Below are 22,697 nucleotides of genomic sequence, written 5' to 3' on the forward strand. Positions count from 1 at the left end.
ATGGTCCGTGCTCTGCTGTGTGGTATTCATCTGAGCAATAAAAGCATGATGTGCTATGATGTACAGTATAGATCTATCCGCATAGTGTGATTCCCTATTGCTCTATAAATCTCTCTATTACTCTTTTTCTCCTCTTGCCTCTCCCTCGTTTTATTTCTTTGCCTGCTGCAGTGATTGCACCAAAACCCTTGTAATTATATCCTCCCTGAGCGACCCAAGGTGTCAAAATACCCCTATTATAGAGAACGGTGCTGTTGCCCGTGAAGAACTCTCCCATCATGCAATATGCTTCGGAGCAGTGTAGAACAATGGGGAGAGGGGGGGGGGGGGGGGGGGGGTGGTGGTGGTGCAGAGTTGTTTTTCTTCATCTTGTCTACACTACACTATACTGCTGCATCCTCCTTCCACTGAGAGCACCGCAGTGAGAACAGAGCCATTCATGCAGAGACATGTACAGTATTAATGACTTTGAGTGTGAATATTGATCCTCTTGTACCCGGAACTCATTTCCAGACAAAGTTTTGGCTAACAAGCAAGAATCCAGGGATGTCACATTTTACAATACTGGAGAGAAACTGAAAACATTGCAGGCATCGGGAGGCAGATATTGAATGAACTGTACTTGGTTCACAAGTTGTGTAACTGAACTTAACCCAATAGTCTACTGTGTGTGTGTCTGTGTGTGTGTTTCAGGAGAAAGAGCTGGAGAACCTTGCAACGATGGACATTGAGCTTCAGCAGATCGCTGAGAAGATGCATGTGAAAAAGGGTGAATGAGACAGAGGTACACAGACAGACAGACAGACGGACACACTAGTGGTGGACATCGACTCATCTCCAGCTACCAGCTCAGTGTGCTTGCCTTGTTTACTAAGACAAAAAAAAATATCCAAGCCTACTGATTCTGTTGTGTTAACCTTTGTACCTGTGACATTTTGATGTTATCAAAACAATCAGCATGGAAAATGTCTAGATGTTTATAGATATGACTAAATCAATGCTTTGCTGATTTGTTCAAAAGATTTCTATGAATTTCAAGTATGCTTCGCCAATCAGTTCCAACTTTAGAATGGTTGTTTGTGTTCTTCTTTACCGTTTTTTTTCATTAGTCTGCATTTAATAAAATGACGTTTTCTGGGACCAAACCGAAACATCTCTCAGGCTGTTTTACTGTTCAAAAGCATGAAGAGAGAGCACCATCAAATGGAAACTCAAATAAATAAATAAATGAACAGTATTGCAGCACTGTGTTTTATTTAAATATGTATACACAGTTGCAATCCTTTGTGTGAGGCTGCAATCACACATGGCTTGTTTACTACATGGCACTTGGTGCTAAAAACAATGCTAAAATAAAAAACGTTGCTCCGCTGCATATTAGCAGCTTGAAGCCTCTGAGAGCAGCAGGGCAGAGAAATAGCCTTGTTTCTTTTTAACACGTCTCAAGAGGACAGACATATTTTTTTATTACTTCTTCTTCTGTATCACCCACAGAAGAGCTGTTAAGTCATAATCACAATGACAAACAGCTTACTCTGCTCCTCTCCCCTCCTCCAACTAAACTCAGCTGAAAACGTGGGACAGGTGAAAGCAACAGAGGAGGAATTTAGTCTCGCTTCGATGCCGAAGGAAAGGAGACCAGAGAAAGAGGCAACATTAAACTTGAGGGTCGTTAAGTGCATTATCCTTCAGTCTCTGACATTTTTTGTCTCTTTGGCACGGGCTCCTCTGCTTTTTGTGAGTCTTTTGCTCTCGTGGTGTCCATGGCAACGGTTATCCCACTGAGAAGGTAGCCGCCACCCCCGCTCATCAGCAGTAGAGGGTGTGTCCTGTTAGGCAACACCTACAGAAACCAAACACAGAGAGAAGAAGAGGGTTTGGAAGAGGAAGAATTCTCTGCTATACATGAGGATATTTTGGCCTCTTTTGGATTTTTTTATTTTAGAGCATGACACTTGGAACATGGTAGGGTCATTTCGCTGTCGTTAGACACTGATCGGGGAAGATAACTGGATACCATCCATGTTGAGTGCATGGCTCACCTGGTAACTTCTGATCCAGGAATCAGTGAGTCTGAGGTTGATTGCACCACCTTGTTCTCTGAGCTTTGAGAAGCATTCAATCAGAGGCTGAGAGAGAGAAAGAGAAACAGAGAGAGAAAGAGAAACAGAGAGAGAGAGGGGGAGAGTTTTAATATCAACAAGAGCACAAAAAAAGGCGACACCAGCATGAACATGATAGCTCCTTGACAGTGACAGATGTATCAACTACTGTAATGTGAATTGTTGAAACGGGGTGGGGGTGGGGGGGGGTTCTGCAATGGAGTACAGCAATATGCTGAGCTTACCTCTTTATATTGGCTGTACACGACAAAAGGTCTAGAGGGGGCCAGGAACTTGATCAGGCCCATTAGAACTGGCAATGGGTGGAACCGACTGGCTATGACCAACCTGGGGAGGGCAAGCAGAGAGATGACCAACACTTGTCTGAAACACAACTACAGCCTCCACCCACTGCAAAGCAAGCAATATGAAACTAACGCCATGCACTGTGTAGCCTGTTAGACAGCTGTCACCATATTGCTCGCTGCTTACACCGACGCCATCCTCAGACATCTCGTAGAGGCAGGGGTGCAAACTGGTGATGGCCCAAAAAGGTTAAAAACATTTTGCGCAGGGGGAGAGGGGTTAACGCTAGCCCTAGTGGTGCTAAATAGCACTAACTGTAGTCTAACGATGATGGACGTGTAAGTTGCGGCAGCCCTGACCTTAACCTGAAACAGTTTACCGTGACTGTTCTCCACGCTGTCTGGAATTGTTGCTAGCTGCCTGAAGCTAAAGGTTATTTCAACAGCAGCGAAGTTTAGCAGACAGGAAGTATAGTTAACTTGCGCAATCTGTGACTTGGATGAGACTTAGACCCCCCCGTCGTCACTGCCGCCCCCCTCCGCAAAAAAAAAGATCTACACATTTCATATGATGACCTATTTTGAGGTAAAAACGGCTACTTTCACAGAAAGGTGACAAGTTTGCACCCCTATAGCGATGTGGATGGTTTGGGGCTAGGGGTTGATTTATCAGGGGGGTATGATTGAGTGTGACACACTGAGGGTGTAGTTCGGACAGAAATGGAGGGGGGGAGGGGGGTGGAGGGTGTCGTTGTTGTGAGGTGACCTGAGGAGAGCTTCATAAACAAACACATCAATGCACACACGGGAGGAGATGTCAACAAAATCGGTCAAAATAACAACCGTCTCGCTTGGTACGAAAAGCAAGAGCGATGTTTTAAAGTTCACCGTGAGACGCTGACATGGATGTGACCGAGTACGTTTAGACTTCTTTTGGACAAGAGACCTGCAAACCCGGCTGCAGGGAGAATATAAACGATGGGTGTTTTTTTTACGTGGTCGTGTATAAGCATTACAAGGGACTGTTTACTTAAGGCATATTAGTGTTTATTGGTCGCTTATGAACCAGATGTATTCTGCATCATCACAGAGAGTGGTGAGGGAGAAAAGAGCGATGATAAGTAGAGAGAGGAGAGGACGAAAGGAGGAGGTAAGGGATGAAGGGGAGCGTGATGATGAAAGAAGACATACAAAAACAAGAGAGTGATGAGGGAAAGAAGAGTGATAGTAGAGGAGAAAAGGGAGAGACGGTTGGTGGAGGACAGACTGTGTGTGGTGAAGAGGAGAGAGCAATGAAGGAGAGAGTAAAGAGAGAATGATGAAAAAGAGAAAAGAGAGGCACAATTAGAGACTAACCCGTCTGCGTTCTTCCCGTTGAGCACTGCCGCTGCAGCTGCTAGTTTCTTCCTCTTCTCCTCCATCTTTACCTTCTTCTCCTGGGCCTGTCAATCAATAACAAACCATACCCTTCTTATTTAATTCATGCACCTTGCTGAGAGTGTAAAGGCCAATGCACACGGCGTGCGATTTTGTTGCACGACAACATTCGATTCTCAATTCACACCACCGAAGTGTGTGGGTGTGAATTGAGAATCAAATGTTGTCGTGCGACAATATCGTGAATATTGATAAGTGATCACAGAACTTTTTTAAAACAATGTCATTTGTCAAATAAATAACCTGTCAAAACAGTCTTCCCTCTTCCCATTTCCTCTTCCATTTATACGTGACTTCCACTCAGACTATATCGTGCAGGTTTCCAACTGTCAAAAAACATTTTAAACTTAACGTTCTAGTTACCTTAACGTTCTGTACGCTGTAATTCTCGCCGATCTACAAGTGACATTGGATTACTATTTTGTCCTATTGTTTGAACTATACCAAACTTGAAGCAATGAGGACGGAAACGAGGACTATGTGACATAATATATGTGTGCTATATGATATAACACGTGTGTGAGCTGTTAGAACAACAGGAGTGCAGCTAAGAACTTTCTAATGATAATGACCGAGGCAACCAACAAGAGACATTACCGTGCGTGCCCAGACCATTGTCAGAATGTGCCCTGCTGAAGTAAATGCTTGTTTGTCTGGCGAAAAACCCAGAATAGGCTTGAAGAATAGCCTAACCTTGTAGGATACACTTTTATGCCCATATTCGTTAGTGCCATTTTTGTTATTGTTTGATAAGCCTACTGGATTAAATAGGCTGTGCTTTTTAAATGTATTTGTACTGGATTATAGCCCATAGATTTGTTGTTAATTTCATTCCCTTTGTTTGACAGACAAAGGAGAGAATTAGTGTCATGTCTTTGCACTATTTGTTTTTACCCTCTGTATCTGCACTGAAGCTTTATTTGTAGCTTTATAGATGTTGTTAATGTTGCTAACGTTTGCTATTCTGTTTCTGATGTTGTTCAGAGAACAAAACTGGAACATTTTCATCGTTGTGTGAAAATAATAATGAGTCATGATACCGTAAACCTCCGTTAAACCGTAAACAGCGGTTTAATTTAGGTGACGGTTTAATGGTTTCAAAAACTCAATACTGCCCAACCCTAGTGTTGACGTACTTTGATCTCTTTTGCTTCTCTTAGTTTCTCTTTCTCCTCCTCAGCGGGGTCTGCTGTGGTACTGGTCTCCATGCTCTGGGCCTCAGGACCGGTCTCCATGCTCTGGGCCTCAGGACCGCCCTCCTGCTCGGGGCACGCCTGGGCCGGTTTGGCCTGCTCCTGCTGCTGCTTGCTCTCATCGCCCTGCCCGGCATCTAGGTGTGGCGTGAGAAACGTGACGCCTATAGAGTTTTTCCATTTCGCTTAAGTGTTTCCATCCACATTATTAGCAGCTAGCTGCCCTAACAGACACTTTGCAAGGTGATGCTGTCGGACTAAAACGGAAAGGTTGACTGCCTGATAAGTCATAATAAAACACCCCAAAAATAATAATAACAGTTCTAGTGATTCTATTATCATATATTCCCCCCCCCCCCTACCCTACCAGTGTCGGGGACCCTGGGCTCCGTATTCAGGTTCCCCGCCAGCAGAGCGTTTACATGACAGATAGGGAACTCGTGGAGGGTGTCATGGAAATGGGCAGGGAAGCCGAAGTTATCCACTCCTGCCCTGGTAGGACCCCCTCCTGGGTACATTTGGACCACTGAACCATAGCCTGGGATAGAACAAGAGGAAGAAACACACCGCAATCATACTGAGAAGGTGAAAAAAAGTAAACGCTGGGCTTCATTCAGACAGGCACGATGTTCAAGTATATGCAGACTGCTTCAGCGACTCTGAATATGGACAGTGGACACAAGGAGAGAATGCTAACGGACGGTAAAAACCGACAGGTCGGGTGCTGACAGAAATAAACGTGACACACGAGTAGTAAACATTCAGTACCTCCCATCCTCTCCATGACAGCACCCAGCACCAGGCCAGCGCAGGTCTCAAACACCAGCACCTTACTACCAGCATGAATGTTCCCCAGAGTCAACATCTGGGCCAGGGTGTCGTACCGCAGGTGACTGGGACATAGGACAGAGGTTAGAACAGGCTTCACGTGCACCCACCCACACACGCGTGCGTGCGTACGTACACACACACACACCCACCCACCCCCACCCCCACCCCACACACACACACACACACACACACACACAAACACACACACGTTTTAAAATCTGTGTAGCGGAGTGCACAAGTGAGTGGACACTTCAGGGAAAAGTTATGGACAATTGGGACATCACAGACAATGGGACTGGCCTGAAATGTTATCATTTCGCTGTCATGGCAACGTTACAGTGTTGAAGTTAGGAGATGTCCGTCTGGTTTGCTCACCATATTTTCCCCGGTTCTCTGCCATGGTACATCAAAGCCAGGTTACGACAGGAAGGTCTCAGAACCGCCATGCTGCTGTCATACCTGTGGGCACACAAGCCATTAGAGACACACAACGCCTTCTCCTCATCATATTCTGACCTCCGTATGGATTCTATACATGCAAAGGGGCAGTTTAACAGACCCAGATTGAGCCTGAACTAAAAAAGCCATGAAGACTCTGTCCTGCACATAGCTGCTTTGTAGTCCAGGATGAATACGATTTAATCAGGGTCCATGTAACCAAACTGAAATCGGCTTCTTTCTTTCTGACTCACTTTTTCTTCTTCTTCTTGATGTACTTCGCCTGTGCAAACTCCGTCTTATCCCTGAACGTAGTGCTGTTATCTATCAGATGCTGAACGATTTCCTGTGGAGAGGAAAGGACGTGAATGAGTAGTCTGTAATGCGTCTTCAACATAGTGTGACGAGATGTTGACAACACATTCTATAACCTAGCTTTATTCCTATTATGGTTTTACAGTGGTGTGGTATTTAATTTCAGTCAAATAAAGCAATACTGCCATAATCATTCCTTTATCATTCTGTGCAGCCCTTTCAGTGTGCTGTGTTCATGTACGGTACCTGTCCCTTCAGGCCCTTCTCTTTGAGCGTCTCAATGTCGTCTCTGGTGAGTTTCTGTGATTTCCCGTCGTCCAAAATATTCCTGTTGTCTGTCCCTGCCTGTTTGGCATCTGGAGAGAGGTACAGGAAAAGACATACTACTAGACACGGGACCCTTCCACGTCTGAGACACTTTATCATCAACAAATGTACTGTAATGAGTCCCATTCTCAACTTTGGTTACTGTGCCTCTAAAAGGCAAGGCAAGTTTATTTGTATAGCACATGATGAAATTATTAGCTGATTAGTCTCAGCTGACCTTAGGGGCCTTGCGGGAATATAGGGTGGGAGGAGATCTGATATGTATTTTGGTCCAAGGCCATTTTGTGATTTGTATGGAATTAGGAGTAGGCTACTTTGAATCCAATTCTCTGTCAGACTGGTAGCCAGTGTAGGGATCTCAGGATTGGTGTAATGTGTTCAAACATCTTAGTTTTTGTTAGAACCCTAGCAGTGGCGTTTTGGATGAGCTGCAGCTTACGAACAGCCCCTTAAGATAGATAACACACCAGGAACATAAACCATCAGATCACATTTCAACCTCCTGGATGATTTGATGCAACATAAGTAGGTACACTACACTGGAAGGGATTAAAAGGGCTTGTAGATGTCACCGAGCCGTCTCATTCATACCGTTATGATTAGGATGAGATGTGGCAAGGAAAGTGTACTGTACCTGCAGAGCTCTCAACCAACTTAGGTTTTCGTGGCTGTAGAATCCCACCCGGGGCAACCTCAAACGAGGTTCCGTACAACTCCCCCACAGCATTGTCCAAGAAGAACCACTGCTTCTCAAAGACCATCTTCCTGGAGTTGGAGTGATGAATTCGTTACTAGATCACATCCACAAACATGTACAATGATATATTGGGACAAGTCCAATAGGCAATAACCAAGGCACATTATTGAACGTGGCCACAGACAAACACTTCTTCTACAGTCAACCAGATAGGCTTTTGATATAAGGACAAGAGGACTCCTGTTCAGGAGACCCTCCTCAATCAGGATTGGTTCGCTAGCTACCTTTATGAATGAATGAATGGTCTTTATTGTCATTAATATGGTACCATACAACGACATTTGGGAGGGGGGGCTCCCCTGGGAGGTCATTGAGGTCCCAGTGACATAGCAAGCAGCTTTGTGTTTGCATCATGCCATTCTGCTGGCTAACCATGGCATGGGTCACATGTGTAGGTAAAGCACTGACTGCGCATCGACACCACAAGCTAGAGCAGCATGCTAGATAGACCTTACCAGCTGCTAACGTCACTTCAGGAAAAACAAACTATGTTGCCGGTGGAATGCTCGATTAACGGTTGTGAAAAGTACTCACTTTTTCTTACGGATTTGCACAGCTTTGTAGATATCTCCTCGTTTCAATACGATGGAGTCTCCCTCTTTGATTCTGTACGAGGAGTCATCATCTCCCTTCGCATTGTCCGCCATAGCTAAATGAAGGTGGTTTGTTGGTTTGAAAACCAGCTGACAATGTAACGCTACTCTTAACCTACTAGAATTTAGTTTTTTTAATAATGAAAAGGCGCGATGCAATAGAAATAGAAAGAGAATCAGCTATTTGAACTCCCACGTGCTAACTTGCGTGCAGATGTAGTAGCTATTTCCTTAGCAGGGCTACTAGTCGATCACAGATGGCGCAGAAAGTAGATGATATCTGTGTGCGTGTGCGTGTGCGTGTTCTACAAGGAACATAATACTATAGTTTATTGAACAGTGAACACCTATCCTATTGCCAATATTTTCGTGAGTTTTTCACATCTTTAAAAGTGGACACACTTTTGTGTGTGTGTGTGTTACAACACAGCCTGCAGTCATCTGTAGCCAAATCACTATTTCTCTTTGATCTGTTATCAATGACAACAATACACGAAAACATGTATTTATCAGATTTATTTGTGGTTCAATGGAGCCATTTCCTGGAAATGCTAGTGTTTTCTGTGTAAACAAATGTCTCTGTATAATAATTAACCCACCACCAGTAGTTTTTTTTACAATTCTATTGGACTTGTAAAAACATTGTAACACTAAATAAAAACGCTATAAATGTATCAAAAATACGAAACCGAACAACCCTTTCACATGATTGTAAGGATACAAAATGTAATTCAACGTCTCAAGAAAACTTATCACTTTAGTCTTTCAGGAACATAATTTATGGTCCTGATGAAGCTGTCCAAATCTCTGTCAACTGCAGTGACAGTCTGCTGGTTTTCATCATCACAAACCAGGAGAAGCTGGTGACGTTTCACTTCAGTTCAGAGTCCAGTTCATGAAGCAATCATTATCAGACAAAGGCTTTCAAGGGCAGAGGTTGCCCACCCTTGGTCAAGGGGTAATATTGTGAGACACAGTGACTGTCAGACATAGGCTACAGTATGTTTTTTTTTTGACATTTACATTACAATGTGACATTGATAATGAATTTGCTGCTCTCTTATGGAAATTCAGTGTCATCATTTTAGACTGGATGAATAGTCTCATATTGTAAGATCCCATGGTATGAGGAGGGCACTAAATGGAGCTGATGCCCCAGACAGTTCATTCCTGCCCCCCTGTTAGTTTGTGGAACAGTTCCTCGTCCAGAGTCTCATTCTGGTCTTTGGATCGTGTGGAGAGGAAAATGTAGCCTCCAATGTACTCATGGACCACCTTACAGTCACAGCTCACACAAGAGAAGGCTATCGACACATTCTGGTCAAACTCTATGGCCACCTAGAAATATGAAAACAAGTGAATGATTACTTTCTGTATCCAGCAAATAGACAACTTATCAACACTATATGGGGCAAAATATCAGAATCAGAATTATTTTATTTGGCCCAGTATATAGTATATTTGCACATACAGGAAATTTACTTGGTGAGGTTGGTGCATAGGACTAAAAAACTACAATATATAAGCAAAAATAAAAATCAACAAAACATAAGAACAAGAAATTAAGAAGGCTATGTCCCTAAATATGTTCTCAACTTAGACAACATATGTGACACTGTCTGGTCATTTGGGCCGCAAGTTGTCAACCAATCAAAATGTTCAGACTTTTATTTTGAAACACAGAAATACATTTCAACGTTGTTGAAAATCACAACACAAACTCACTAGTCAAGCCAAAATACTGCAATGCAATGGATTTGGTGAGTAATCCCCACTACTAAAACCCTACCTAATTAACTATAACCCTACTTTACATTGTTAGCAGGCTCACAAAACAAGCTGTGTTAGCTGACTAGCGATGTGTCATTGATTTTCAACAACGCTGAAATATTTTTACATTTTTCTAAAGAAAAGTCCAAACATTAAATCAGCTGCCGACTTGCGGACCAATTGACCAGACCGTGTCACACATGACTTTATCTAAGGATTACATGGTGTGCTATGACTGTCAAACCCTCAACCCTGGCAGGAGCAAAACAGTGGAATAAGAGGTGTCTTCACCTGTCTGATCTCCCAGTTGACGTTCCACTGTTTCATGTTGGCGAACCTCCATGTGGTGACTGGCAGTCCCGTCGACATGTCAATACGGATCAGACGGTTGTAGGAGATGCCCAGGAGCTCATCCTTCTTGCTCCCTCTGAATCTGTACACATATATGCACAAGGAAACGTTATCACTGTCTCACATACCAGCTTATGTGCCTTAAGTTGAAATTCAGTTAATACTGTCTCTAAATTTAAGTATGTACTATATGTAGCTGAATACCTGACAATGTAGTACTTGATGCCAAACTCAGGCAGTGATTGCCAGGCCTGGAAGAAGCGCATCTTAGCCTCAGTGAGGGAGAGCCGGCTGATGTTCTGATGGGCCTCCAGGATACGAGCTGTCAACTGGACACAACCAGTAGGGAATGGTTTAGCCATTGTGTAGCTTCAATATAAAGTAAGTAGCCTTGAGAACCGATGGTTCTCCCGAGCCTAATGGTCCATAGGGCAGGATCTCCTGTTTCCATAGCGTGAGGCGGCTTTATGTACAAGTACACCCCTGGACATGACGCTGGTAGCTTCAATATAGTGTACCATTAAGTCCAGTTATTACAGCATACACACACACACCTGTTTGTTCTTGTACTTCTTGACGTATCGAGGGGACACAAAGCACTCTGCATTCATCTCCATGGAGTCGAGGTCTGGCGCCGCCTGGCCAGGAGGGGGCGCCAGACTCTTCATCTGCAGGAAGGACTGGATGTTCCTGACCTCTGACCTGTAGGAACTATACGCCATCGTCTTCCCCTTCGAGGCCAGGATACAAGCAGCCTTCCACTTGGCGTATTGTGTCTCCTTTATTCCCAGGAGCATCAGAAGGGAAAGGACAAATATTATAGAGCGATTACATGGGGAAAGTGGTACCACAAACAAACTAGCCAAGATGCTAGACTGATCATTAATCACAGCAATGACTGATATGGAAACGAGACAGGGGAGGTATAACTCACGTTGTCACAGCGGATGTACACCTCGTTCATCCCATCAGCCACTGGGAGCAGGAGCTTGATGCCGAACTTCTTATCCGTCACGTTGACGTCAGGGACGACCTCACATCCTGTTGTGTGAACAGGAAACAGCAAATCCACAGCGGTATTAGGAAAGACTGCGAGACACTTGCTTTCTACAAGTCCTGTTACTGTAATGTTTTCTCATGTAAAGAAATTAGGAGTTAGGAGAGGGTTATGTGTGTAGAGTTCACCTCTGAGATGGAACTGTTCTATGGGCTCTCCAGCAGCAGCTTCCTGGTTCTTGTAGTAGGAAATGGTGGTGTCCTTAAACACGAACCAGTACTCCTTATACGGCCGCAGCGTCAGCCGTTTAGGCCTGATGTGGGAAACAAAACAAAAACAGCTCTGTGAAGACAAAATGTTGTGTCCTCCCCACAATTGTCACACTGTCTGTCGGTCTGTGTGATCGACATAACAGACTTTTGAGGCAGAATATAGAGTTCCACCTTTTATTTGAAATGGCATTATGCTTCTAGTACTCATCTTGGAAGGTCTCTGTCTACTATGCTTCCATGTGGTACCGGTAGCAAACTGTAGGAGTGTCAAATCAGAAATCTTTCCCCAATCAGTGATTGCAGCAGTGTTTAGAGAGCAACAGACAGAGGGCGCTGTGTGACCCTTAGCGACATGGATTTTGTACTTCTCTGGTCGGCTATATCTCAATAGTTTGGAAGTGGCATCCTCTACAAGTCTTCTCCCACCAGTTCCACCCATACAGATGGGACGGTTGATAGCAAACACCTGGTGAGCGCCCCTCACTGTTGGTTTAATCTACACAGTCTTTTTTAGATCAGTGCAGACCAGTGATGCCGGTTACTCTAATCTGAATACTTTTTTCAGTAACGAGTATTCTAACGCGATACTATTTCCAAATCAGTAATCGGATTAAAGTTACTTATTCAAGTGACTGTGCGTTACTATTGCGTTACTACCTCATAACTTAGGCTAAATGCAGTATTTCTTTGTAATGTTCGATAGTAAACAAACATTTGTTTGCTTTTCTCGCGTCTTGGGGAGTGACGTCAGTGCTCACGTTTTCAACACGAGGTTGCAGCAGAATCGCTCACGTGTATCACCACGCTGATTGCACAGTGTAAACAGAAGCGTAGCCTACACAATGGAGCGAGAACAGAGATATGCGTTAAATAGCTGGAAATATAAGGATTATTTTGAGTTTGTGTCAGCAAAGGATGACAAGAACATAAATGTTCGTTGTACACTCTGTGCTGGCAAGAAAATATTGTCCTGTGGTAAAAGCCTGAATGGTCAGGGTAGGTTTTAGGTTTTGTGAAACCACTCCTTGCTAGTTACTGTTAAATAAAGATTATATTTATTTTATTGTTTAAAAACAAGTATTTATGTTGGGTGAGGCAAAGAAAGACTCTTTATTTTGTTGTTTTAAGTTATTGTTTAAAGTTTAATTATGTAATTTAAGTTACTGTTAAAATAAAGTGAGTTTTGGCAAAACCAGTTTTCATTTTTATGTTGCGGGGGGGGGGGGGGGGGTCGGGTGCCTAGGCAGCTGCCAATAGTAACTAAAAAAGTAACTAGTAATCTAACTTAGTTACTTTTAAAATCAAGTAATCAGTAAAGTAACTAGATTACTTTTTAAAGGAGTAATCAGTAATCAGAATACTTTTTCAAAGTAACTGTGGCAACACTGGTGCAGACACGACAGAAGAGACCAGCAGAGGGAGCCATGCTAGACTATTGAGACACATCCTGGTTGTGCAGCAGAGACAGTATGAGGGCTGTATGTGCTGTATGTGGTGGTCGTCAGGAGTTACCTGAACAGCTTCAGGGAGTCCGCCAGCTTAGGAATGTCTGTGATGTCTTCCTGGGGGAGGGAACAAGAGAAGGGTGAATTATCCTGGGACTTTCAGTGACATCATCATGCTAAGACATGCAATTGGAGAAACCAACAAGACACACATCAACCCCTGCTTAAAACAAACAGGTGTTGTCCCATGGCTCTGAAACTGTGGTAAACAAAGGGGTTAGGGTTCTTTAAAACTAAACTCACCAGAATTCTGTCTGTGTTGGCTCCTTCAAGTGTCACCTCCAGGTTGGATAGTGCAGCTTCTACTTCATCGATCTCCGGTTCATTGGAGAAGTCCAGCGGTTCAGTCGACATGGTCAATTTGCATATGTGATACTGAAACAACAGTAACACATAATTAATCACCACTGTCTGATGGGGAGTGAATCATACTGAAAATATTACGCCACCTCTCACACCCCAAAAATTGGATATGAAGTTTACATGACTAAAAGGCAACGCAGGTATGAACCAGACTTTACACTTGATATGAGGCCAAATGATGGTGCAACAGTTGCAGAGCAGAGACGCTTTCATACCATCCTCTGATAGCCCAGCAGTAAGAGTGTAGCGGAGTACAATACTTTCAGTGATTTCACAATCATTGTGAAATATCACAACAGTTTTCAGAAATCTGCTCAGGGCTAGTCTAAGTTGGAAGAGCAAACAGCTGAAAAATAGATCATTTTGAGATGTTTTCCTGAAATGTTGTTTTGGCGTTTTATCTTGCACCAGAAAAGCTCAGGCTGGTAACCAGACTGCCTCTTTCGCCCTATTTCCCTCCCTCCTACTCCCTCTCTCTGTCTCCCTCCCTCCTCCTCTCCTGTGGGATTCTCCTGTACCAACACGCCTTCCCTGGGAATGGGATAAACCGGTTCTCCCAGCAGGATAATAGTCTTAGCCCCCAGCCACACACACACACACGCACACGCACACGCACACGCACACACACACACACACACACACACACACACACACACACACACACACACACACACACACACACACACTATAATACCAAGTTACCCATGAGAAAATACATAGCTCAGAGCTATTTATTACAGCTGGTTTATTTAAATCAAGTTTCTGCAATCTGTATTGGCACATGTTAATACATGAGTTTATTACCACCAGTTTGTTCATATCAGGCAGATAGCTACAGTATGATTGATCATCAATCATACACATGCAATGCAGCAGCTCTTGCTGTGTCAACCTACAAACAAATACAATCTACAAACCAATTCAATTCCAAGTATCCAATATGAAGTGGGGGGGGGGGGGGGTTGAGGTATTGGGTTGAGGGTTGTATTCAGCATGTGTCAAGGGGAAAGGTGTACAATAGAGAGATGAGGTTGGGTAAGGTGTACAGAAACGTTACCTGTAAGGAGGCGAACATCAGCATTTCCTCCTCTGTACAGTCAATCTCCTCCAGCAAGATAGCCCAGCGAGCCTGCTCATACAGCTGAGTTATCCTCACAGCGTCGTACTGCCACACACACCCACACACACACACACACACACACACACACACCCGCACGCACACACGCACGCACACACGCACGCACACACACACACACACACACACACACACACACACACACACACACACACACACACACAACCTCACTTTAATCCATCATACTTGACAATAATGAGCTCTCCCAATTCAGCACAGGGATGTCAATCAATGCCACCAACATCGAAAACCTTCCATGTTGTAGGATCCCTAACAACAGTAACATACAGGCAGGCTTCTCACCTTTGGATTAAGATCAAAGAAGCAGTGGTATTTGAATCGTAGCTGCAGCCTGTCATCATCCTGGATACCCTGCTCCATCAGAGAACGTGACGAGTCCAGCCACCTGTCAATCACCGCAACCACCAATCACAGTCACACTTGACTTTTGAAAACTGACCCTGACCAAACTTTGTATATTTATACAGTAGGTCTGTATATTTGTATATCTATACTGTAGATCTGTATATTTGTATATTATTATAGTAGGTCTGTATATTTGTATATCTATACTGTAGGTCCAGGTCAATGTTAGTGGAGATGTGCAGGAAACAGTCACTGCCTTCTAAAACACCAATGTTAACAACCAAAACCTCAGAGCGTAATGTTGATGATTATGTAACATAATCGATCATGTAAAAGAACAGGACTGCCTTGAGGCAGCAGAGAATTACACAGCAGATGTTCTCTGAGGACCACTAAGACAGGGTTGATGACGGCTCTCACCCTGCGTTGATGATGGCCTTGTCCACCATGGTGAGCTGCTGGTACATCTTGGCCAGCTCTGCAGCGGGCAGGTTGGGCTGGCTCGAGGACAGGGGGTTTTCCCCGAACCACAGGCTGGTGGCAGAGGCTGGCGTCCCGTTCTCTGGGTCGTAGGTCGCGGTCATGGTTCTACTGTATAGGGGGCTGCCTGGAGGGATGGGGTGGATCAGATGGTAGATTTAAAGGGCTATTCCGCACCAAAAATATCCACAACTCACTTCAAGTGAAGAGATTATAACATTAGTCCTCTTACTCTAAAGGGTGGGAGGTCAAATTAAAAGAATAACATAAAAGAAACCGCACTCAATACAGTCCGTTGAAAAGCATGGGGAAGAATTGGAAAATACTAAGAAACTGAAAACCTTATAGTTTACACAGCATGCAAAGTAGAAAGGCCTCATACAATAGACAGTGAAAGGTTCCTTACCTTTCACTGAAAGTACCTAAGAAAGAACTATTTTGAGCAGTTTGAAGCTACCATAGTCTTATGAGGGGTGGTTTTAATGAGTTGGTATGGAGAGAGAGAGAGAGAGAGAGAGAGATTGACTGACAGACCATGAAAGAGAGAGCGAGAGAGAGACAGAAAGAGAGAGAGGAGAGAGAGAGAGATATGAAAGACTGGCAAATATGGCAGCGTACTGTGCTATTCTTTCAGATCAATATTTCATGATAACAGTATTCTTTCAGATCTTCAGCAGGACATTCATGTAGAGTTACGTAGCACTTCTTTGATAGTTTCAGAAGTCCACAGTGCCATGTAAGCTGCTTCTGGGAGGTTGACTCATAAAAGTCACAAGTGTTCCACTTTCAACTAGCCAGAGGTTTTAAAACGTCATACGTTGCCATAGAGATGAACAAAAACCTTCATAACCTGGATTGCAACTTAACATATACCGTATTTTCCGGACTCGAAAAAGTCACGCTTTTTTTCATAGTTTGGCTGGTCCTGCTACTTATAGTCAGGTGCGACTTATATATCAATATATATATACTGACTGACATGAACCAAGGAGTAAACATTACCGTCTACAGCCGACAGAGGGCGCTCTGGGCCGCTCTGGGCTTGTGACAACTATATGCTGCTCCTATACCCCTGAAGAAATGATCTAAAACATTAGCTTGTTGAAGCTAAGCAAACGGTAGCTTGGTGAACTTGCTTACTGGTAACTTGCTTGTTGGACTCGCTGGCTTGTTATGTTCATTTAGCCTATTCAGCCTCCCAGGTATGTTCTTTATGCTATTGTGTTGCTGAATAACTGTTAATGTGTTATGTTAACATACCGGACTTCTATTCAGCCTGTTGTTCTGTGTGCTATTGTGTAGTTGAATAAACTTGCCTTTCCAGATTAAATGTCTGTTCTTGGTCTTGGATTTTGTGAAATATATTTCTAAATAAATGCGACTTATAGTCCAGTGCGACTTATATATGGTTTTTTCCTCTTAGTGTCGCATTTTTTGACTGATGCGACTTATACTCCGGAGCGACTTATAGTCCGGAAAATACGGTACTGTACATTAGATATGACTGGGGTTCACTTTGAGGCTAACGGCTAACTTTGTGAAATATGTATAAAACATGTTCCTTTGCCAGAAAGAGATGAATTTAAGGTCATAAAACAAGATTAAAGTGAATACTAACATGATCAAATTTGAATAATCCATTAGTAACATGCGTATAATGCCCGATTAACATCCTTATATAATATGACTGTACTTATAACATGCTTATGGTTACAGAGTGGTGTTTCTTACCTGTGCCTCCTGAACTTCCACCAAGGGTGTCCATGTCTAAAATGTCATCCAGCGCTGGGTTCTTCTCTTTCTTCTTCTTCTTCTTGGACCCGTCGTCTGGTGGCTTTATCAGAGACAGCTCCTCCGGTCTCCTGATGTCTACAATGAGAAGAGCATCAGGCGAGCGTGAAGAAACACGAGGACCACACATGGAACAGGAGAAAAGAAAAATAAATATTCTCTTTACACTGAAGTCTGTTTTGTAACGTGTATTGTAATAAAGATTGATTGATTGAATTACAACAACAACAACAATAACAACAACAAAAAGAACAACATTGAAAGGAGCCCCCACCCCCCATCTCAAAGCAGAACAGGTCGGCGTACTCACTGAGTACTCTGCAGATCTCGGCGACCGCCTTGAAGACCACAGAAGAGTAGCTGACGGTCAGTTTGATGGTCTTCCTGCTGGGCAGCTGTATACACAGGGGCTTGTGCTGGGGCGTGTAGCGCAGGTCGGCGTCGGCCTGGACCCCGTACTTGTCCAACGTCCAGTGGGTCTTCAGCAGCCAGCAACCCCTCTGCTCCCACCACAGGGCATGGTCTGACCAGTCCTGGGGGGCCTCTGGAAAAGAGATGGGGTGCATTTGTAAATACGCTCTGGAAATCTGCTCTGTTTCAGAGTGCTCTGGTTTAAAGTGAAATAAGTTAATTTCGGAATGGTCAGAGAGCACCCCGGGTGCACTCCGGCGCTCTCAGAGCGTATTTACAAACGCACCCAAGGAGAGAGTGAGAATGGGGGGGTAACACCTAATTGAACTATTATTCAATTTAAAGGGATAATTCACAGCGCAGGATCATTGTTTGATCATTGTTGATCATTGTTCATCATCAATGTTTGTGGGTTGACTGTCCATTCAACACTGTCTTAATAATCTACCATGATCTTTCCATGTTTCTGCGAAACATATACACCACTTTATGTCTGTGCTGTTAAACCCTACACACAGGTCACTGTCATACACACAGGTGTAGAATGAAGCAACCTTTATCTGAGAATGTATCCTAAGTATTTGAAGTGTTCCATTCGGCGACTCCAGCCTGCGAAATGTTCAGGCCTTACCGCCCTGGAGCTACTGTACTGCCCACCCATTCACTCCCAACCAACCACTTGGGCCAGACTTGCCTACAGACCCACCCACCGGGAGCAGCGGGGTGTGGCTTGATGTCTGGGTGTGACGTGTGACATCCTGTTATGGTGCTTGGCTAAACCCAGACCAATGCTAGTCCAGCCTAGATGACAGGTCGGTTAGTCATATTGTACAGTCATGTATCCTAACTCGATGGGTAACTCACAAACACAGCACACCTAGTTTAGTCTGGGAAAGACAAGAGGCCAAAGACCTCATTTCCATGTGGTCTTCCTCTGGGGAATTCCCTCCGTAGTGGCTGAGTATCAGATAAGTGCTGAACTTCAGCCCCTGTGGAGATGGTGCCAAAGCATTGTGGGAAAACAACAATGCCACTGCAATGTAGAAGAATGCATGGCAAACAAGGGTGTGCCACTCTCAGCACCATGGTTGACAGAGGGAGAGAGAGGGAGAGAGAGAGAGAGAGAGAGGGAGAAAGAGATGGAGGAGGAGGAGAGAAAGGGAGGAAGAGAGGGAGATAGAGACAGTATCTGTAACACACACACACACACACACACTCACTGATCTTCTCCACCAGTTTGAGCATGAGTCCTCCGATGTGCAGGTCTCCCTTCACTCTCAGTTTGAACTTCATGGACTCGTCTCCATCTCGTTGGTCCACCTGAACAGACAGTTCCCACGATGTGTTCCCATACTCCGCTGCTGTGATCATGGCCCTGCCTGGAGAGAGAGAGAGGGGGCGGGGGGGTTAGTTAGGGCAGTATACTTCTACCATAGGCCCTATTGCATTCGTCTGTCCTGTGCTTGTTGATCTGTGAGAATAGGCCATCCAGCTCTGACCACTGGCTGAGAATAGCACCTCCCTCTCCTGTGGCCAATCTCTGAGCTGCTACATTCATGAATAACATATCAATCATCACCTATGGGTGCATGAGCTGTAACAGTTGGGCTTATGCCAGAGGTGAGGCTGCAAACAGTACACACAAACACAGCTGGTCTGAGACAGGAAATCACCTCACTAATTAGAGTTTTGAACAGAGAGAGAGGGGGGGGGCAGAGAGTGTGAAATACAGTTTCTGGACAATTAGAGAGAGAGAGAGAGAGAGAGAGAGAGAGAGAGAGAGAGAGAGAGAGAGAGAGAGAGAGAGAGAGAGAGAGAGAGAGAGGGGGGAAGGAAAACAGCAAAATGCGGGTGAGAGAAAGAGAGAGAGAACGATGACATGCAAGACATAGAGAGAATGTATTACACATAGAGGGGGAGGAGAGGAGAGAGAGAGAGGAGTGGAATGTGTTACGAGCAGGGACACGCTCCTACTAGTGCAGGAGAGACCATGCAGCAAAACAACTGCAGGACCCAAATCTCCCTTCATCACAGCTCTACAACAGTCAACAATGGCACACACACACACACACACACACACACACACACACACACACACACAAGGAGAACAATAGCACCCTGAGACGCTCTATTCAGAGAGTCAGATTCTGTGGCCTGAGGCTATAGAAATACCTGTCCCATGGTATCTCTAAATACTGGGAATACCTGAAGCGGGGTTGGCATAGCAACAGCATGTGGTCTAAAATATGTTATTTAATGAACCAGTTTTGAGAAGGTGCAAAACTTTTACTATAGGGTATTAGAATATTGATCAGATCAATCTTTGGATATGAAGATTGCACAGTCTGCACAGTCTACAGACCTATTGTCCTTGCTCAAGCCATAGATGCAGGGTTCCGTTGAAGTTTGAGCTTGTCAAATACTATCTGCAGAGTTCACACCCTCACCGAATACTGTGCAGAAGGCATTAATAAGCAACACATAACCAAAATGAAACATGGAACCAAAATAAAAGAACAAGACGTGATGATAACATTGTTTGTATTTAGAGGCCTTGGAATATTCTGGCGCTTTTCCATTGACCGGCTCGGCTCGGCTCGGCTCGGCTCGGCATATGGATGTTACGTGCCTGTTACCTGCCGCTTTCAGTTCTAGTAGTTTAGATCTCGCAACCAGGGAAACGCCGACATGTGTTAAAGGGAGCAAGACGCGAATCTACCGGCATTTGACTCATGAGTGAACGGCGAAAATGGCTGGACGGCACAGCTTGGGATTCCATTGAAGTTACAGGGAACTATGTGTGAAAGAGGCTTAAATGTTGAAATAACAGTAATGCAATGTTCATTGATAAAATGACATACGGGATGGAAAGGGGTTTTAGAAGGGGGATGATGAAGCGCGCTGGACTGAGGAACAGCATAGGCACCGGACATCGCCATAATAGCGATTTTTTTGTTATGCTTGTTGTAAATAAAAGTTCTATGATGCATTGAAATGACATTAAACTAAGATAATACGATGGTTATCATAATTTTTCTAATCTTTATTAATAAGTTATTACAGAAACAGTAAGTGACATTTTCCGAGAGCGAAATCTGTTGTGGTATTTAAAAATGGCGGTTAGCGAAGAAATCTATGAACATGGGATGACGATTTCCATTGACCAATCAACGGTGTGCAGCGTCACACGTCACATGCAGCCTGGCAAAAAAGTACCTTTGGTACCTTTCGCTACCCATCCCGAACAAGAACTAAAACCGGCACGGGTACCAGAAATGGCACGGGTACTTTTGGCAGTGGAGAAAGGCTTAAGACCAGGGGGCCCTGTAGTGGAAAAGCGCCATTAGAGTTTCTATAAGGGAAAATTACAATAGAAACCATAGCCAATGGAGTATGCTAAATGTAGTACATGAGTGGTAGGAGTCAGTTGAAAGTGTGTACAGTTGTGAATACATTTTTAAACATTTGCAGAGGAAAATATATAATTAGACTGTATGGTGGTGTGTATCTATCAAGCCCAGAGAATGAATGCAGATCATGATGTTTTCTTTACATAGCCTCTGTTGTATATGGTGAATAATTTCTATACAAAATGTTGGTCCTTTCTACTATGACTAAGAAAATTATGGAAATACAAATAGGACAATAGCATTTCAAACCTGAAGGCCTAGCGCAGCCTAAAGTGGTTCAAAGTACTAACAGCGATTGAACGGACACAATCACACAAGGACACAATCACTAATCCAACATATCTCTCCACTGGACAGTCGCCCTCTAATCTCAGGTTAAAAGACATGGAAAAGACTGAAACACAAATACAAATCTCTAGACAAATCGAATGTGTTCAATGCCTATCAAACAGGTAAACGGTTGATTCAACTAAATTCATTTTGGAACCGGTTAAAAGGCCTGGCGAAATGTATCTTTAGAAAGCTGTAACCAAATGTAAAACATGTTGACAGTTATTATTTGAAACTCACCTTGATTATAGTCTTATCGATATTCGGTCTCTGATTTTCTTTTCCCAGTGGAAAGATCCCAGTTGCTGATCGAATAGAACCCGCCCTGTTCACTCAGGTAAGGAAGTAGTCCACGTTGTAAATACACAGTAACTAACTAGTGCATAGTCATTCAATTACCATGTTAGTATCGGAATTGTATGATTTTGTTTACTTCTACCGCTTCCTTCACCATACAGTTTGGAATAGGTGTGAGCGGAGCAGGTAGGCCCACACCGTATTTAACTTCTCTGTTATCATTGATGAATCAGCGCACGATCCCTCCACCGTCATACATGGGCTACATCCTAAGACATTAGTAGACTACACTGGGATGAATCATAAAAGGGTTGTAAATGTGTCATCTGTATCTCGTTCTTTTCAAGGCTTATGAGAGAATTAACCCACTGACTAATAACAATAATACATAAAACAGGAAGTCTGTTCCCTGAGTTACAACATGTGAAACTATTCTGTCTCTTGGGAATCGTTCCCGTGAGAATGCAGCACACGGCAGAAAGGTGTTGGTCAAGCCTGCCATCCTCAGGATGCTGCATGGTGGTGGAACTACTAACTGTATTATTATCCAATACTGATGGTATGAGTTCAGGTCTGTTTTGAATGAATCCATTGCTTTGGGTCAATGTCAGCTCATACAAATTGAATGATGAGTTGGGATGATGCTTCAATGTCTTGAACTATTCCTGTCGATGATTAGTAGATACGTTTAGCTTTAAATGTAATGCTTTTACCGTGTGTGTGTGTGTGTGTGTGTGTGTGTGTGTGTGTGTGTGTGTGTGTGTGTGTGTGTGTGTGTGTGTGTGTGTGCGTGCGTGCGTGCGTGTGTGTGTGTGTGCATTTTGTCGCGTCTTTCACAAGCACTGCACCCTTCCAACAGTAGTCGAGGAGCTTGTCAGTTCTCTCTGTTGGCCACATGGTGGCAGCATTAGACCACAGTCA

At 43.9% G+C, this 22,697-nt stretch overlaps 2 protein-coding genes across 2 annotated transcripts; both read right to left on the minus strand.

The window, feature by feature from the left end:
- Nucleotides 1-1,255: 1,255 nt before the first annotated feature.
- Nucleotides 1,256-8,500, minus strand: trmt6 (tRNA methyltransferase 6 non-catalytic subunit). Its single transcript, XM_080535355.1, has 12 exons — nucleotides 8,240-8,500; nucleotides 7,583-7,713; nucleotides 6,868-6,977; nucleotides 6,561-6,652; nucleotides 6,244-6,327; nucleotides 5,806-5,930; nucleotides 5,405-5,575; nucleotides 4,981-5,174; nucleotides 3,764-3,849; nucleotides 2,348-2,450; nucleotides 2,043-2,129; nucleotides 1,256-1,843 (listed from the first exon to the last, which is right to left on the minus strand). Exons 1-12 carry the CDS (start codon nucleotides 8,350-8,352, stop codon nucleotides 1,682-1,684), a joined length of 1,458 nt encoding a protein of 485 aa, XP_080391481.1. The 5' UTR covers nucleotides 8,353-8,500; the 3' UTR covers nucleotides 1,256-1,681.
- Nucleotides 8,501-9,462: 962 nt separating this feature from the next.
- fermt1 (FERM domain containing kindlin 1) lies at nucleotides 9,463-19,110 on the minus strand (the record flags this gene model as incomplete). The annotated part of the gene is made up of 14 exons (XM_080535609.1): nucleotides 9,463-9,636; nucleotides 10,360-10,501; nucleotides 10,624-10,748; nucleotides 10,974-11,198; nucleotides 11,354-11,460; nucleotides 11,605-11,729; nucleotides 13,201-13,250; nucleotides 13,437-13,568; nucleotides 14,614-14,721; nucleotides 14,995-15,097; nucleotides 15,478-15,664; nucleotides 17,269-17,406; nucleotides 17,639-17,872; nucleotides 18,960-19,110. 14 exons carry the CDS (start codon nucleotides 19,108-19,110, stop codon nucleotides 9,463-9,465), a joined length of 2,001 nt encoding a protein of 666 aa, XP_080391735.1.
- Nucleotides 19,111-22,697: the final 3,587 nt, after the last annotated feature.

Source organism: Nansenia antarctica, assembly GCF_963989245.1.
Source record: "Nansenia antarctica genome assembly, chromosome: 1".
Lineage (NCBI taxonomy): Eukaryota > Metazoa > Chordata > Actinopteri > Argentiniformes > Microstomatidae > Nansenia > Nansenia antarctica.

Excerpts from the sequence above, each read along its gene's own strand:
- trmt6 (XM_080535355.1), bottom strand. The coding sequence starts at position 8,352 with ATGGCGGACAATGCGAAGGGAGATGATGACTCCTCGTACAGAATCAAA. Across the intron at positions 5,576-5,805 it reads TGTCATGGAGAGGATGGGAG|GCTATGGTTCAGTGGTCCAA; the intron begins GTACTGAATGTT and ends GTTCTATCCCAG. Across the intron at positions 2,451-3,763 it reads AACGGGAAGAACGCAGACGG|GTTGGTCATAGCCAGTCGGT; the intron begins GTTAGTCTCTAA and ends TGCCCTCCCCAG.